Raw genomic sequence first — 18,232 nt, forward strand, 5'->3', positions numbered from 1 at the left:
AATAATTACAACAGAGGATAACAGAGATCACGTCATAGGTTTTCTTCAATTTGTGTAATGCATAGAAACAGACCCAGAAAGGGATATAGCAAAATCAGAAGACATAATATAATTTAAAAATATATTTTTCTATGACATCATCGTTGGCTGTGACTAATTTAGCCCAGCATCACACACCCAGGCATCAGGGACACGCTGTCCTGGACACTGTTCTGCTGTTTGTCATTGGAACCCTGGAAAACTTCCTACGGTGCCATCCCCGGTCTCGTGACGTGGAGGGGAAAGTCGGCGCCTGCCTCTTTCCCTCTGACATCCAACACTACCTCTCCAACTTGCAATTCAGAAAATGTATTTTGGCAAACTGCTTAATGTCTTCTGACAGCAGGAGATCTATCTCTACAGCAACACGGCGACTATGGCTCAGAGGAAAACTGCTAGTCCAAGTCATTGATAGAGGCTAAGAGTTCAGAGGTGTTTTATTACAAGTTAAGAAGTTACCATTTAAGTCTTCAGGGTAACACAAAGATTTTAAAAAATGGTGTTTTAATGAACCTAAGTAATTTTATTGCAGATTCTTCTCGCTCAACATCAGAGAGAATTTTACCAGTATATTGTAAATCTTCCTATTTATAAAATGATATCCTTTTTTAATACAAAATATTATCTCTTTATGGTTTCCCTGCTGTGTCTTACAGCAGGGAAATAAATATCTTACAGGGACAGAAGGAAAATATGTCGGGTTTGATATAAAAAATAGCCCGTTTTCTGGTGGAGATAAGTCATGGAAAAATGAGATAAAATAAATGCCATTTAACAAACATTTCCGTTTCCCACAGATCCATTTTCTATTACTATCTGGCAATATTTTTTCTGTTGCTCTTCCTTGAAAGACTCTTTGACCTTTTTCCTTTTCAGTCCTCCATCCCTGAAAGATACAGAAAAGAAACAGCCTTGAGCTCACCTCAGGGTCAAGGCAAAAAACATTACAATATTTAGACTATGTAGTCAAAGCAGTTTTCACTCTAAATGTTGGCTTTTGCAATACAATGATAAATGATCTGTACTGCCAAGACTTACCACACAACACAAACAATGTGTTTCCTTTAATCCAGCATTTAACAGGGAAATAATTTATTTTCAGCTAATACTACCTGCTGGCTAGACCCACCCATCAGCTCCATTTCTCTTTTTGTACTATATTAGTCTATTTATTCTAGTGGAACTGTTCAAGGAATAAAGTAATATTTTCTGACTCAGAGTCAGTAAGGGTGATGGACTACAGCCCAAGCAAAGCAAATCTGGAAGAAGTTTTAAAAAGATTCCAGGCTAATGTTTCAGAACACCTAAATACGCTTTAAACCCAGCCTCAGAGGTGTTGCTTCTTACCAAGGAAGCACAGACATTCCTCCCCGAGCAGCAATGACAGCCTTGACTCTGTTAGCAAAGTGAACAGCATCTTCTTCTTCCTGGGAAGAAAAAAAAAAAAAAAAAAAAAAAAAAAAAAAATATATATATATATATATATATATATATATATGAACGATCTGCTTTGCAACTTAAACATTTTCTCCATGTCTCACTTAGAGATACTTTTTGTCAGGCAGCAGGCACTCGGGTTTATGCCAGGCCCACAAGCCAAATGTGACCTACAGGGCAGTTCCAGCTGGTCCTGGGGAACACTGCCTGGTTTGCCACCATTCGGTGCCAAAAAGAACTAAGTGGGAGGCTCTGTGGTTTCTGGAGCAATCTCAAACACCACCCAGCGTGAGGTCACAGGTCGGCCAGAGCAGGGGATGCATCTGCTCCTACTACTTCAGTGTCAGTCTGAAGCTGGGAGCACACCGACAGGATCACGCTTGGAGGGGATGGGGTGCCCTGAACAGCATTGGGGCCTGGTACATTCAGGATAAGCGAATTATTGCGAGTTCACAGGAGTCTGTCTGCCCAAACCGCAGAGGACTGAAGATACATGCATTACAGCAGCTTCCTTGCCAAGACTAGGGCTGAGCAAAGACCGGGGTAGGCAGTACCAACCCGGGGCACTGCTGGAGCAAAGGCCTTGGCCACTTTGTCAGCGTGAGGTCAGGGGCAGCAGGCTGAGAGGCTGTGCCAAGTTGTGGGGTAAAGCTGCTGGGCAAAGGATTAGCTGGATATTCTGCAGGGCTGAGAAACAAGGAGGTGGGAAGAAGCTGTGCAGATGGAGGTAGAGGGGGGACACAGAAGGCAGAAGCACCCCAGTATGGAGTAAAGATAAGGCCTTAATCTCTGTATCACTTCTGGAGTAAAAAAGGGAGGTCTGTGCCAGGCTGAGGGGCAGGACTCCTGCAGCATAAAACCACACTTTAATATCTCTTCTAGTCTCTGGGAGCAGAGGAATGCAAGGCAGCTGCACCCAAGTAAAGAAGCTGTTTGGGAGCAATAGGGAGCATGATGCGGAAATATCTGCAACAGTAGTTTCTGCTTGAAGAAAGCTAACCCACATAAATCTGTGCTCACTTGATTTTAAGACTACAGTGTTGCTTTCTGGCCTTTGTCCATTAAGTTGTCAATAAAGATTCGCAAACGTAATGCCAACACGCTGTGCGTAGTAACGCAGACTTCCTCCCAGACAACATTTTACAAGCATTTTCAAAACATATGAAAGGGTAAGTACCTCTTTGACCATTGGTGGCAGGTACCACACATTACAGACAATAGCCCAGCTGGTCATCACATTAAAAATATGGGTAATCATGGAATACTTTGTGCTGTTCCAGAACGCATCTCCAAAGCGGGGGTCGTACTGGAAGACAAGAAGAACAAGCGAAAGGGCATGATCTGCTACCTTAGTTTAAATCGCGTAAGCTGCTCTTTTTTGGCCATGAAGCCACAGTTCAACTTGTTAAATCAGGGGCAAATCTAATCACACCTCCTAAAAGCAGCAGTAAATTCAGAGTAAACCTCCACATTTCAACATTTGTTACAAGTTTGTAACAGTTAACCTTTACAAGCAATGCAGGACCCCAAACTGTGACAGACCCATTGAAACACATCTCAACTATAACAAGATAGATCTAGTCAAAACGTAAAGACTTGTCATCTACATATATGCCGACTACAAAGGTTTCCTTGAAAACACTCACACCAGTTTTAACAATTTCCATAAGACTAAGCAAGATTATAGTTCCAGAAAAAGTAACTAACGTATCTAGAGCTAGGGTGACTTGGCTAAAGCTACTCAGAAAGCCTTGGAAGTGCCAAGAAAAGTGCCTTTATCCCCAGAGCACACAAGAGCCAGGAGCTCTAGGGCAGAAAGAGCAGGCAGAACTGAACACGCAACATAGCAATTGCAACTGTGCTTTTCAGGTTGCTCCTAACCAGCTGTAAAGATACTCAGTGTAACTTTTCCCATACTGCACTGAACTGCAAGACATTGCACCCCATGAAAATATTCTGTTTTCTCAGGGCTTATTCAGTACCTTATTCACACAGAACAAACGCCTTTTTAAGGCTTACGCATGAACAGCTTCTCTGACTTGAGAAGCTTCTGCAAATAATCCTTCCACATCTGGAAAACTGCAGATACGTTACCTTGATTGCTACTGGATGGATGGTCCCTCCTACCTCAAAGCTTCCCTTCTTAAACATCATTACTGATGTGTTGTTTATGCAGGTACCTGGCCAGAATTAATACAGATGAAGAGTTTAATCCACTCTAAGAAAAGTATCAGCAAATGAATCCTAAACTGTCTTAAGGAGACTTAAGTTGCTAAAGGAGAAAGTAAGCTTTAGTTCTGAAACATAATCCCAGAGCCTGCTCTCTCTTCCATTATGCTATACACTAAGGCAAATAGACTGTCATAAAACTGTTGTAAAATACTAGAATCTGACTTTTAGTATCTCACAAGAGCTAATTAATTCTACAGACTAAAAACAAACACCTCACTTGTAAAGACTCAGTATAATAAACTGCACTCAGTGGCAAGAAGTGAGAAGAGCAATAAAATCAATATAGTTGTTTCCTACCTTCTGGGAAAATTAAAATGGGTAAGTTGGTCTTATCTGCAATGTGTTCTCTAATTCTGCAGAGAGAAAAATAAAATTTCAGTGTATACTTCATATTTGTATATGTATTTGGCCAAGAATCAAAACATCCATTTCCTCTCACATAGGACAAGAAGAGCCCTTGCCCAGTTCCCCTTGGCCAGTCAGTAGCCTCAGCTGGGATGTGTGCTAGTTTTAGGCTTTTATCTTGGAGGTTATCTCTTGCTAATTGCAAAAGTAGGTTTTCTACAAAACTGTATGCAGTTTTATTTCACCATTTTAACCCAACTAACATAAAGCTAGAGAACAGTGGTACTTGAAGCATGTAAAAATCACTTCCCATTTATCTTTGACAGGTTCCAGCTATGAACAGTCGAACTTTTCTTTTGACTGAAGTATATTCCATATTTCAAGTTTTCATGCCTTCTAGGTTCATAACATCATTTTCATATGTATCTAATGATTCTCCACATCTAGTTAAGAGATAGATAGGCCACTTTTTTACTACATCTGCTGCATCACTTAAAAACAAATGTATTACCGCTAAGCGGATTACTGACACACAAAATCCGTTGTTTTCTGAGACGCCTGTCTTTCTTATGACTCAAGAGCATGCAGTCCCTCTCCAGTCCGCATTAAAGAACAAAACCAAAACATCAGATATTAAAACAAAAAAAAGGAAAGAGAGAGAACGATCCAGCATGGAGGAACCTTCTCCATTTTTCTAAGGACAAATTGTCATAGACACTTATTTAATGTTAGCTGCATTGCACCCTCTTTCATGAAGTTTTATGATGACTAAGAACAGTCTCTGTAAACACCTGAGCATATAAGAACTGCCATACTGAGTCAATCCCGTTCATGTCCTTAAAGTCCAACATGCTATCTCTGCCAGGAATCAATACTGCAGGCCTGAAGAGCAGTATAGGCATTAAGTAAACATATTAAGACGCTTCTCCAGGATGCTCTTCCAGCTTCTAGCAGCTAGGTGGTACCTTGGTCTTCCCCCCCCCCCCCCCTACAATCAGCCTCCCTTTATCCTGTACTCATAGCAGATATAACCAGCTTCGATGCTCAGAGCTGATGAAAAATCTGCCAGGGCAAGGCATGATCGGGGAGGCAGATGTGCTGACAGAACTCCAATTTCTGTCCCGACATCCCAAATCATCAGCCTCTAAACTGAATGAACAGGCTCCTGCCTCTGGCAGGCAGGGCGATTGTGGCAATGTGGAAATGCCCAGAGGTTACAGGGCAAATGATCAAGAGTTCAGTAGATAATTGCTACACCCTGCACCTTCATTGATGGAGCAGTTCCAAACCTTACACGGATGACAATCCAGAGCTGCCCACCAAAGAGAGATGCAGGGTGAAAACAGTCTCAACTCACACTTGGACCTCACAACTACTAGACCTGATGGGAAAATTAAGCAAACACCTCACTACCTTACTTTTTCCTCACCAGATGACAGTCTTTCATTTCTGAGCGTTCAAACAAAACATGCTGAGTGGTTTGCATGCAAGATTTTTGAATAAGTCCCAGAAGCCCTCCGTGTGCCTGGCCAACCTGCAAGCCCAAAAGAAACTGGTTACCATGCAAACACACACACATATAAATGATAAAATTCTGAACACAGATGCATCAGTTTCTAAGCTTGTTCACAAATTATACCAATCCTCTTGGTCAAAAGTGCGCACACACCTGCCTGTGTCTATTATTCTGCAGTCCTAAACACGAGTTTGAATGCTATCAAATCCCACTCTTTCTACCAGTAAGTTTATCCTCTTACCCAACACTACATCTACAGGCATCTCAACATTACCAATATTTACCAACTCTTGTTCATACCAAGGAATAGCATCCATCACTGGCCAGGATTAGAACATCTAATGGAGATGTGTGGTTGGCTACACAGATGCCTCCTTCCTGTGGTCTATTTTCCCTGCAATGACAACCATAAAAGTAATTACTTAATGTTTATTCTCCAGACTACAGGCCCCATCAGGTGACCCATCCAGTGAGCATACACCCACAATCAAGACTCTCAGTGACAAAAGCATTTCAGGCACACAGCTTATGTGCAGGAAGCGGAAGAACACAAAACATATTTTAAAATACTAATATTACTATGATATATGTTAAAACTTCTGGCAGTACATTACCACAGATAAGTCATCTTTCCTATACTTTCAAGAGGCCCTTCACATTTCAGTAGTTTTGGCATTTCACCAAAACCAGTTTCCTTTTAGCTGAGAATACGAGACTTCATTGGAGTAGGCACTTTAGCTGCATGCATTACCATTCATAGAGGCATATATCAAAGAATATTTGGACACTAAAACTCTAAAAGCAAAGACACTAGGGCATGATTCTGCTTTTTTTCTAAAGCACACCAAAAAAAAATATTTCAGAAGCCTCCATTACATAAAGCTCCACAACTACGCAAGCAAGATATTACAAAAACTTACTGAAATACCACTCATAACTTACTTCAGGAGAGAGCATGAAGATATTAGTTACCAAACAAATCAGCTAATAGAATAGCTGAACATTTTATGGCAATGTTCTTGCATGTGATTATAAGGTGTTTATGGCAAACATTGAGAAAAACGTCTAAGTGTATATTTAACCAAGAACACAGTACTATTTCACCTTTGCATACCCTGCTAATACACAACAGAAAACACAGTAGGGCATGCAAGCATCATCACAGTGTCTAGATGGTCCAAACAGCTTCTTGGATCAAATTGCGCCATCATAGTATCTGCACAGTAACGGAATAAGAATCCCGCTCTGTAACCCGAGACATTGAGTACTGTAGGAAATCAGTACCAAACCAATGAGAGCAGGGTGGCACCACTCACCTGTTGTGGAAATGAACAAGACCACCCAGACCTCGGACACCCAATGTGGCACATATCATCTGAACCTGGTTGCTCAGCCAGCATTTAACTCTAAAAGAAATTAAGCCATACATACATTTCCAGTTCTAGGTAGTCACTCATAGAGCACTGTAATGTAAACTCTCCACATTATTCCCAATAGCTGTTATTACAAAGACCATACTAAGAGGATTCATTGCACTAACGATGCCACGCAGGAGGAGCTTATCAGGTATCAGATATTCGTGTTCCATTCTTCTACTGTAATCTGTTCTAAACCCACCAGATTCAAAGCAGAGAAGATAATAGTTAGGGGTTTGTTTTATAGATTTTCTCTGGAAGCAACTCATTCATTGACTCATTCATTAACATTAATTTAACATAAAAATATTTAGCTGGTGAGTCACATTTGAGGTTTTTTGCACTGACAGGACATAACAATCTCACAGTATTAATACGGAATGGCTCAGGACAGATGATTTACTTGCCCTATTCTGACTCAATTAGAGCATACTCCATTTTCCACTCTAAGACAGGACGCCAGCAGTGTCTATCTGGCTGACATTGCATGTCCACTTTCAGATGCCATTGCCATACTCTCTCTCTCTCTCTCTCATAGTGCTCTATGAGTCTACAGTGGAGAAAAAGTCACCCCACGATAGTCCACATTAATCCTCCAGACTCAAGCAGATTTATATTTCAACACACTGATTCAAATCCTTAAAGAAATAAAAAAAGAAATTGAAGGAGCCCTCTGTAAACACCTACCTGCCATTTGGAAACTGTCCTACTACTGTAGTGGCTGAGACCAGCAAGAGGATGCTGAAAACAGCCAAGCAGACGCTGCAAAGTAAAATAATCTTAATTAAATGCTAAGAAGCAAAACTGGAAAAGCAAGCAAGAAAATATTTTATTTAACCCTTTGATCCATTTCACAATGCTTCCCTCCACCATTAATAGCATCTAACTAGCAATACAAACCAGTTAAAGCCAACAGGATAATATAAGCACATGTTTTCACTCAATTTATCCTGCACTGAGTACAAAACCTTGTGCTGCCTGGAGCCTATCTTCCAAAAAGCACCATGCCCTGATCTGAAGCTATCACATGGTAAAGAAGCCATTGTGTCCAAAGACGATGGCGAGTAGTGGGTAGTGTTCTTTAACACAGGTGAGATTTCTCAGTGCCAAAAGGGACTCATCATTTCATATTTAAAAACCTAAGCAGAAATTTCAGTACCTATTTCCACCCCAAGCAGTAAGCTACTATATAATCATGAAAATTAAACATCATTGGCTACTAATGGCTGAGCAAAACCAATATTGAAGCCATTTCTACATAAATGTTGTCTTTTTAAGCTGCATATCTAAGTTTACACACAGGCCTATGTGCTCTGCTATGTGATTGACTGCTATGAAATGCCTCTGTGCACTGCAGCTGTTTTAAATGTACTGTCCTCCCATCAAAGGAATAAGAAATTTTAAAAGTTCCTGCTCTTTACAAGAATGCATAAATATTTGCAACTATTTGGTCAATATGATAAAGACTGGTTTTGCTTAAAAGAAAATTTTAAAAGTCTGAAAATTTAATACATTCCAAATGGATGTCTCTTTCTTCCATCTAGCCCTGTGCTCACTGAACATTGGCTTTGCTTCAAATCCCAAGTGTTCAGCATACAGTCTCCCTGCCTCTTAGACAGGTAGAGCCTGATCCTTTCAGTTGAAACAGCTGTTACTTTACATAACAAAGATCTCCAGATCATTTCTATAAAGTTTCACTTGATTTTAAAAACCAATTAATTACTAATAAAACATACGGAACATGAGAAATGTACATCTTCAACACCTCTTTTTTTTCTTTTTTTCCTGTTAGGGATATTTCAGTTGTGATGGCATCTTGGAAAATAAAGTCATGCCAGGTTCTCCTTTCCGCACTAGTCAACAGCGTATTATTTCACGTCTTTTGTAAAGAGTAACATGAAGAACAGATCCCAGCAAATTACATCTGGCTTACCGAAAAGGCATCAGGAGACAATACCGAAATAGGATCCCAATGACCCACACAACAGTCAGTTGCCAGCTGGCATGGTGCAAGTTGGCATTGGTTCTGCTGAGGAGATTCCAGGACACCAGCTCCTCAGAGGAGAACCGTTGGGTGACTTCGTCTTCTGCAACTACCTCACACCCTTTCTTGGAGAAGTACATAACATCAGCCAGGTGGAAGCGTCCTTGGCACTGGCCAGCGATCTCCTGTTCCATGGAGGTTTCCCCTCTCTGGATGATCCCTGCATGAGGAAATGAGTCTTCTTTCCACACAGGGCAATGGACAATATGGATTCCAAAAAGAGTAAAACACACATGCTTTTTAGAAATAGCTCTCCTACTACTACCAGCACCATAATGGCATTGTTATGCCTCATTTACATACTGGCATTTAGTTCCACAAGTTACTTCTCTAATCCTATGCCATATAGCACCACTAAATTGTTGAAGAAAGGAGAAAAGCATTCAGAGCAAGCTGCAAATAAAACCTTGAGCACAACACCTACTTCATTGTCATTTACCAAACAACGTAGGTACACATACCTACAAACATCAACAGTGCATTGCCAAGATTGCAGACCCCTCCTGGCGCCTTGACGCAAATTCAGGCAGTGTTTGTATAGTTGTTGTTCTTGCTCCTGTTGATTAGTTTTACTTTTTCCCAGCTGTAACACCTTCCTCTGGTATTTTTTTCTCAGAGCCTTCTCTCTTCCCCCATCCCTCCTCCTTTAAGAGTCACTTCACTACCAAGAAACTTCAAAGTGTCTAGATTTTTCCCCAGAGATATACATAGTGTAACACAGAAGCATTGTGCAGGAAGAATGACAAAACATTCATGCTCCATATCAGTAAAATTATGCCTCGTAGGATGGCCACACAGCAAGTCTCAGTGATGTTTGCTGAGGTCACTCTGAGACCAGATTCTTATCTGGCTGATTACAGTGACTAAAATTGTATTGATTCATACCAGCTAACACTTGACTTTTTTGTTTGCCTTTTTATTGGGGGAGGGGGGAAGAGGGTATTGGATGACATTAACTATGCATTATTCAAAATACATTTACTTTATCTTAATCAACATACTACCCCCGATCAGAACCGGAAAACTTTCCTCCAGCTGCACTTCAGTCAAACCTTCAACATCCAGGAAATCATCAGACCTGAAATTCATTAGCTGACTAATCAAGCAGTCTACGTGACTAATGACTAAAAATGGCACTACAAGTGAAAGGATTATTATGAGAACTTAATCCAGTCCCCTTTGGTCAAAGAAGAAAGGAAAGATAGTTGAGAAGAGAAAAAAAAAAAAAAAATTACTCTTTCAGGTTTTATCTCCATGCCTAGAGAAGACTGCAGACTGCAACTGTGATCTGTGGGATGGTGTAGCTCCTTTACTTGAGAGACCCTGGCTTTTTGCATGCTAGGAGTTACAAGAAGCAAGAGAATCCATACAGAGCAATATCAAGGGCAAAGAATACTCATTCATCCTAATCTTGTAAAGAGAGAGCTGATGGAGTCAGAAAGTACAAAATACTCATGAAAACAGGGACAGCTTCCCAAATGCTTATCAGCAATGTCTTTCTATACTCACACTAGTTTTAACACCTTTTGTTCAGAAGACTCAATCATTCACAGATTATCTTGCTTATAACACACTTAAGGTCTCTTTCGTAGGTTTGTAACTTCAGCAGTTATTCGCCCATCAAACTCCATTTTGGCCATTCTAGCTTTCTTACTTAGCATAAGATGTAATTTATGTTTCTGTTTACTCTTTTTCTAGGTAAGATATTAAAATAGTTTCCTTTTTACAAGACAAATAGTGCTGTGTCACCTTCATTCAGACATCTTACCAGTGGAGATTAAATTTTCAAGTGCCAGCAACTTCTGCTTTTTTACTCCCTCCTCAATCTGCAGGGTGGCCCACTGTCCCAAAACAAGAAAAGTAGATGTTGATGGTTTTCATTTCATCATTTCCAGGCATTCTGTAATTACCTTAGGTGAATTGTCTTTTTTATTGAAGCCAGGTCTTAGATTTTCATTTTTCAAATTCAGCCTGAAGGCTGTCCTGCATGCCTCCTGTTTCATTTGTTACATAGATTACCTTTTGCCATTTTCAGGAAAAATTGTTTGGCTCAAACGTCTTTTCAGGACACAGGCAGTTGATTTTTTCCTGGGGCCCCACAAACTACTGAGCTACCTAAGAGACTCTATGAGGTCCATGGGTCCAAAACTCTCTCTTCCCCAGTTAGCTTCAGGCAACAAAATGATGCAAAACACTATCACTGACATTAAAGACATGCTGGAAAAATAGATCTAAAAATGGATTTTAAAGAATAAAAGAGATGATTACCTCAGTTTTAGGGCATTCATGCAGTTTCTGTTAACAGAAAACAGAGGAGGGACCATTTCATATCCGTAGTATTTCTGAAGTAGTAGTTTTGGTAATGAGCTTTCACCCTTCCCCATCTTTACCTTTTTGAGTTAAAGCAAGTTTCTCCTCCCTGTGCAGTGCAGCATAAAACTCCTCCATTAGCAAAATCAAATATACCAATATACCTTATTTTTGAAGTTTTCATAGTTTTGAATGTTTTCATCATACACATATAGACATATAAATAGTAGCTCTTGTGAGTACTAGATCTTCCCGTATTTACATCAAGATACCTGCCCTAACAAAGGACACAGGATGCTTGCATGGAGGCTCTGCTCATTCATAAGTAATCAATGACCTGCTCAACTTACGTCCTCACCAGCTGTTACGACTTCCCACCTAAAACAGATAAGGATACATCCTTCTGCTTCAGGATGAACTCTTGCTGAACAGTTTATTTCCCTCTTACTAACACGCACAGCCATTTAAGTCACCCCAAAGCTTGATCTCAAATAGCATTCACCACGTTACAACGTGTTGCATGTGCCAACAACATTGACTAGCTTTTTGCCATCCTTAAGTTTTGCGTGCTCTCTACCAGCTGCTTCTGTAGCTATTGAAGCTTAAGTCAGTAACAAAAAAGGGACACTTTATCAGGGCATAATTAGGATATTTTAGTTACCCTTAGTTGACTTTTTTTTTTTTACCAGCCATCTTAAAAAAAAAAAAAAAAGAAAAAAGAGAAAGCAGAAGCAGTGATGTGATATTTTAAACTCCATGCAAACCATCTGTTATAACACCATAAAACCAAAACAAAACAAAAAACCACAAACAAACAAAAAAACCAGACCTTCACCTTGTCTATACTTTCCAGTTATTCCATAGGAAAGGTAAACTGATACATCACATGTCTCAATCTTTTGCAACACATAGAGAGTCACTCAGAATTGGGGAGCCAAGGGACGTCATGAAAACAGCAGCCCACAGACTGAGAAATAACAGAATATACGGCACAGGAACAAGAATGTTGCAAAAGAGTAAAAGCAGACATGTGGCAAACTTAACCTCTGTATCATGTACTGCTGGTCCTCACCCCTTCCCCAATATCCTTTAGGATAGTGGTACAGTATGAGGGAGGAAAAAAAATAAAAATCACCTAGCTTGTCAAATAAAGCCCTTTGCCTTACTCGCTACTTTCCTGTCTAACGCCCTTATCTTGCCCATCACGGTCCTCCTACGTGAACGGGCACCTGCCGGTTGGCAAGCACTGCCAGAAATGAGCTTGCTCATACTGTCCTGAAGGATGTGGAATACCTCAAGGAGGCTGGCTTTTGAATCCCTGGTAGAAAAAGGGTGATGATAATCACTGACCAAGCTGACAAAAATATGTTAACTAATTTCAGTGAGCAAGAAAATTCAAAACCAACAAAAATTTATGAAGTTTACTAGTAAAGTATAAAGTCCTGCCTCATAGCTCAGAGAAACAGTGGGACAAAAGTGACAGCCTGTAATTAAATAGTCAGTCAAGGCTACAAAGGCAGAGGACAAGGCAAATGAGGAAGAACTTTCAATAGGTGAACAGTTACACAGGGCTTGTTAGCTTGGAAAAGAGCTGGCGTGTGACAGAGGTTTACAAAGTCTGGACTGGCACAGAGCAGGTGCATAAGGAACAGTTACCTGTTTTCTAACACAAGAACTGGGGAGCATCAGAGGAAAATGTGGGGCAGAGTGTATGAGCAAGAAAAAGGTAATATATTTCCACAAAAACACAGTTGTGTAGTTCATTGTCCAGGACATATTGCCAAAGATCTTCTGAAATGGGAGCAGTTACATAAAAACACGGATGAAAAACATCATGGGACACAAAACTCTCCTAACTCATGAATCGGCGTGGGAGGCTGAAGCAACAAGCAGCTGGGAGGGTACTCCTGGATATATGGCCATACAATCACCCAGCTCTTTGGCTTTTCATCAAGCAATTGAGTTGACGCCTGTCAAAGCCAGGCTATCTCTCTGGGTCAAACTCTGGGCTGACCTAGCAGAGTAGTTTCTATGTTGTTTTGCATTCGGTGGCACCTGTACATTTAATTTGTTTTTAAAATAGGAAATAAGGCTTTGTGATTGCCTTTCTTTTGCACAGTATTGAGACAGAGCTGTCACGCTGGTCTTTGTTGCAACACAGTAATGAAAGGTCATTTTAAACACCTTACAAAAACACAGGTGTTGCAACTAACATAGAATTTAAGTGTTAAATGGAGCAACTTCATTCCTAAGTTTGCTGAGTGAATGAGAACTCCAGTGCTGTTCTTTCCTCCCTCCCATTTCTGAAGTGATGAGGACACAAGGAGTCCAAACATCCAGCGGGTGATCTCAGCTGGAATACTGAAGACTTGACAGCTTAACTCCAACAGCCCATTTGTTTGAGGCTTCCTATAATTACATTCTAAACAAAATAAGGGTGCCTAATACTTCATTACATTAATTACTTTCTTTATAGTACATGACATGAAAAGCTATACAATATGGAACATTCATTTTTTAAAATCTCCCTTCTTGTGGTTTTTCCTCCTTTTTTCCTTTTAGGTGCAGTTTGGTGTGTTGTTCGGTACTCCATTTATCCGTACTGTGCAATAATTCATTTTTGCCTCTCTTCGTCTACATTCCCATATTTTACTACCTCTTCTACCGTGTTCTCACAAAAGCTTTTTCTAATCACTCATTACACTGGCTTTTTTCAATTCTCTTCTTGGCTTTGTTCTAACGTGTGACAAAGGCCTTGGGGCAATTACTCCATGTAAAGTCTTCCAATATAATTACAAAGAGAAGGTCAGTAGGTTTTTAGTGCAAGCTAAAATCACCATCTAAGACCAAGCACGTATGACTTTTCATCCAACAGTCCTTTCTGTCTGGCCTCATTTCCCCTTTCATGTCCCAGACAAGAACACAGATCAAATGATCTGCACGTTATGTAGCAGGTCTGAGAGGACGTGTAAGCAGTGACTGTCCACAATCAGACAGTGAAAAGCACTCACAAATCTCCTGGCTGCTCTAGTGAGGGCAGATGAAATAGGTTGAGAAAGGTCCCAAACAAATGTTTGGGATAAAAGCACAAGTATCATTTCTTTGTTTTCTGATGCAGCGGCTAGCTCAGGATAACCATGTATTTCAAAGCACAGCAGTGAGCTTCCTCCACTAGCTTAAGTGTCTGCAACATCTGCCCATACTCCAGTAGGAGTTTACAACATATCAGCTACCTCAATGTACAAGTGAGCTATCAATTCAAAGAATATCCACAATTATTAGCTGGCTGATGTCTTTCCGACATGCGAGTATTTCTCAAGAAACAATACTCCAATGTCATACAGAAGCTCAGACCTCATAAAATTCCAGAAGATTCTTGGCAAATGGAGCTACAGCTGTTTAACATGTTTATTAGACTCTCCACAGGACTGCGAGAGCATGGTGTAGATTTCATTCTAGCAAACGCATTTTCTTTTGCGGCTGCAACACTAAAGAGCTGGAATAATGTCCCTAGCACAGCTTTGCTAGCACTGTCATTTCCACCAAACCCCATTACAGACAAGCAAATACAAAGCTTAGAGAAAACACGTCATTTCACAAATAAAAGCTTACAAGCATATGGAATAAATAACCCTACTGGAAACCAAACCAAATTAATCTTCATCGTTTCCAGAAATATTTTAAGGATAAATGAATAGTAATAATAGTAATTATGGACTAACAGTTACGCAATTGAGAAGTTGCTGTCTTGGAGATCTTTTACTATTATACTATCCATATGTCCTAAAAAAAGAAAAAAAAAAAAAAAAAAAAAAACAAACAAAAAACCCAAACAAAACAAAAAACACACCACAAACAAAAACAATCACTCCCCCAATTTTCAAATCTTCAATCTTGCTTTTGTAAAAAGGTTTGTTTTGTTTCTAAAAAACAAGTATCTATATTCCTTGATGGAGAAGCAGCAAAGGGTACAAAGTCTTTCCATACATAGATTACACCTTGCTCATTTGTTCCAGCCACTGTTCACGCTGCTAAAACACTTCAGTGAAGTCAGGAAATCAAAATTACTTACCTCATCATATGCCACCATTACTCATTGCTTAGTCTGATCTGCATAGATCTGATCTGCATAGAGCTGCAAACTTGGGCTTTATCCTAAAACACCTAGAGCTGCCAGAAAATTCAGTAAGGGCTACAGATATGCTTTCTTTGAAAACACAACTTCGAAAAAAATATCTTTTGACTTTGAAGTCCTTCATTTCAGTCTCTCCTCTTATTTCTCTCAAATTGACAAAACATGGAGGAAAATAAAACATGCTTTCCCTCTGCCTCCCAATTTGCATAGTCATTTACAGGTGTAAGAAGCAAATATAAAGTGTTCTCAGGTGAGGAGTTTTCTATTAATTTTGCTGGTCTACATAACGAACTAAATCAACTGCAACACAGTGGAGAATCCAGTCACAGTGCTCAAGGTTGGATTTTTGGTGAAACATCAACCAGTTGTTTGGTACTTCCTAGAGCGCTGATATTCCTGCAGTATGGTCAGTAGTGTGCTAATACATGACTAAGCACCTGCTCTTAGTGTTTTCAGCATAGCTATCTGGCAAGGCATCCTATTTCACCATTCAGGCTAACAACAGGAATCAAGGATGGTCTTTGTGCATTACTCCATTAGCAAGATCTCAGGTAGATAATGTCACAACTAGAAACAAGTAGACACTTCACTAGGCTATCAATGTCAAGTCATTCATTTCTTGAACAAAGGGCGCATATAAGCCTGCTTTAAAGTTAACTGTATCCCAACCAGCAATTTCAGCCATATTCTGGTGAATGAGCCCCAGAACTTGAAAAAATAGGTCCAGCAATTGTACGCACAAGCTTTAACCCTGCATTTCCCAGCCCTGCCCTTACTTCTGAAGGGCCAAGTGGGCCACAGCACAAGCAAAGGGGGCCTAACATTCCCTCCATCCTCTCTCCCTCCCATTTCCCACCAAGATATCTCTTAGTTGCTCTTTTGGCACGATGAGAAGCATTTGAACAATACTTCAAAGAAAACAGCTGAAATTACTCACAAGATGAAAACAGAGGAAACTCCTGGTTTTGCCCACAGGACAGTTAGGGGCCCACTTTCAACTAAAGAACAAAATAATCCAGCCTGAACTGCAGTACCTGGAGCTGTGCTCTTCCTGTTAGTAGCTGCTGTGGCAATGGGGAACTAGACATAAAAAGCTGTATCTGATCACATAACAATTAACTTAATTACTTCTTTTTTGATAAATTAATGCTCCAAATTCCGAACACAAAATTATCATGCTCATAACCTGTTATAAAAACTGTGGAAAGCAAAACATTTAACTCACTTTTCCAAAAAGAAGTGCCTTCCTATATAAAGCACCCACTGAGTGGGTCAAATGTCCTTCAAAGTTGGGAAATGCACAGCAGAAAAAGAATACAGAAATTATTTTAATGTCTGTCAACTGCAGCAGCAAAGCTGTCCAAAGACCGCCTCAGGTTTGCGCTTGATATGAGAAAGCCTGATGAAATCAATTTCAAGTGCCACAAGCCTCTTACTCAGGGTACCAGTAAGATTTTAATTAGCATACCACTGGCTGATAAAAAAAAAAAAAGTATCACATATAAAAGCCAATATTACATATAGCCACTGCAGGCAGTCATTTCCCATTGACACCAGTATCTGAAAAAAACAAGTAACACCTAAAATTTGCAGTCACGTGCACAACGCTAAATGACGTTCATACAGCTGAAGACAGTCCCTGCCCAAGAGCTCTTAATCAGTATTAAAAAAAAAAAAAAAAGAAGACAACAGAATTATAAGACAGAAATGAGACAGAATTGGCAAGGTAAGATGGTCATGATATTAACTGTATCACATTGTTACAGACATGTTCTACTGCACAAATAGATGGCTCTAACAGCTTAATAATAGTAACAATACTGGTAATAAGTTTTCTGCCACAAGCAGAAAGTATATTCATGAAAAGCAGGTTTATGCCGAAAAGACAAAGTTAATCTACTGGAAAACGGAAATGCTTCACTGTTCAATATGATAAATTCACAGCACCTACTTTTGGCTACTGATGGATATGAAAAGTCAGACTTGAAAAATTAAATGCAATTCTGGCTTATTAAAAGCCCCAGAAAACTTTTACTGATATCAGCAGAATCAGGATCTTAGCCATGACCTGTTCATCTCTAGAAAAATTACACTTTTAGAAGGTTGCATGAATTCCTCAAGTCTCGTATAGCAGAACTTGTGACTGCTGGATCCCCCAGATTTATAACTGGAAGAAGCAAACACACACAGTCAGTATTCTTACCTAGAACAGTACTCATTAATACCACGTAATTCAAGTAATCCAAATAAAACCATTGAAACTTACGTACATCTAAAACACATGCTCTTGTTACTTACCAACTCCCATAAACTAATATATATTTTTATTTATATTTGAATTGCCATGAATATAGCACGAAGTATTCTAACCAGCCTAAACTAGAAGCAATATATCATGGAATCTCTACTTTAGCCCAAGAAAACCTCAAACCATTACCAGATTATAACCCAGCACATAACTAGATATCATTAAAGACACCATTCAAAAGAACTATCACGTAAGTTAAAGCTGCAAACAACACATCTAAGTTAATGGAATTCTTTCTGCTGACTTTTATGGCATCTATATCAAATGTACAGATTTTAATTTTTTTAATTAAACCTGTCCTGTAGTAAACCCATACCTTTTTAAGCCAATTCTCAACTTACCTCTAACATTTTTATTACAATTTTCACATAGAAATGAGAAATCCCCAGTGACACTCTAAACATCGAAGGCAACAAAACTAACACCACAAACAAAATTGTCCAGATGATAA

General features: G+C 39.7%; 1 protein-coding gene across 6 annotated transcripts in view; it reads right to left on the reverse strand.

Moving 5' to 3' along the window:
* Positions 1–362: 362 nt before the first annotated feature.
* Positions 363–18,232, reverse strand: part of LOC309592370 (glycerol-3-phosphate acyltransferase 3-like) — a 35,005-nt gene continuing 17,135 nt past the window's right edge. For 3 of the 6 annotated variants that reach the window (XM_082315667.1, XM_082315665.1, XM_082315666.1), the window contains 10 exons: positions 8,918–9,188; positions 7,672–7,746; positions 6,886–6,975; positions 5,870–5,963; positions 5,472–5,587; positions 4,006–4,061; positions 3,571–3,656; positions 2,654–2,782; positions 1,387–1,466; positions 364–925 (listed from right to left, as the gene is read on the reverse strand). In XM_082315667.1, coding sequence (XP_082171793.1) covers positions 811–925; positions 1,387–1,466; positions 2,654–2,782; positions 3,571–3,656; positions 4,006–4,061; positions 5,472–5,587; positions 5,870–5,963; positions 6,886–6,975; positions 7,672–7,746; positions 8,918–9,188 — 1,112 coding nt within the window. In that variant the 3' untranslated portion in view covers positions 364–810. Of the gene's footprint in view, positions 926–1,386; positions 1,467–2,653; positions 2,783–3,570; positions 3,657–4,005; positions 4,062–5,471; positions 5,588–5,869; positions 5,964–6,885; positions 6,976–7,671; positions 7,747–8,917; positions 9,189–18,232 lie in introns of all 6 variants that reach the window. The other 3 variants (XM_082315664.1, XM_082315662.1, XM_082315663.1) reach the window with 3 other exon arrangements.

Source organism: Platalea leucorodia, assembly GCF_965183815.1.
Source record: "Platalea leucorodia genome assembly, chromosome: 6".
NCBI classification, from domain to species: domain Eukaryota; kingdom Metazoa; phylum Chordata; class Aves; order Pelecaniformes; family Threskiornithidae; genus Platalea; species Platalea leucorodia.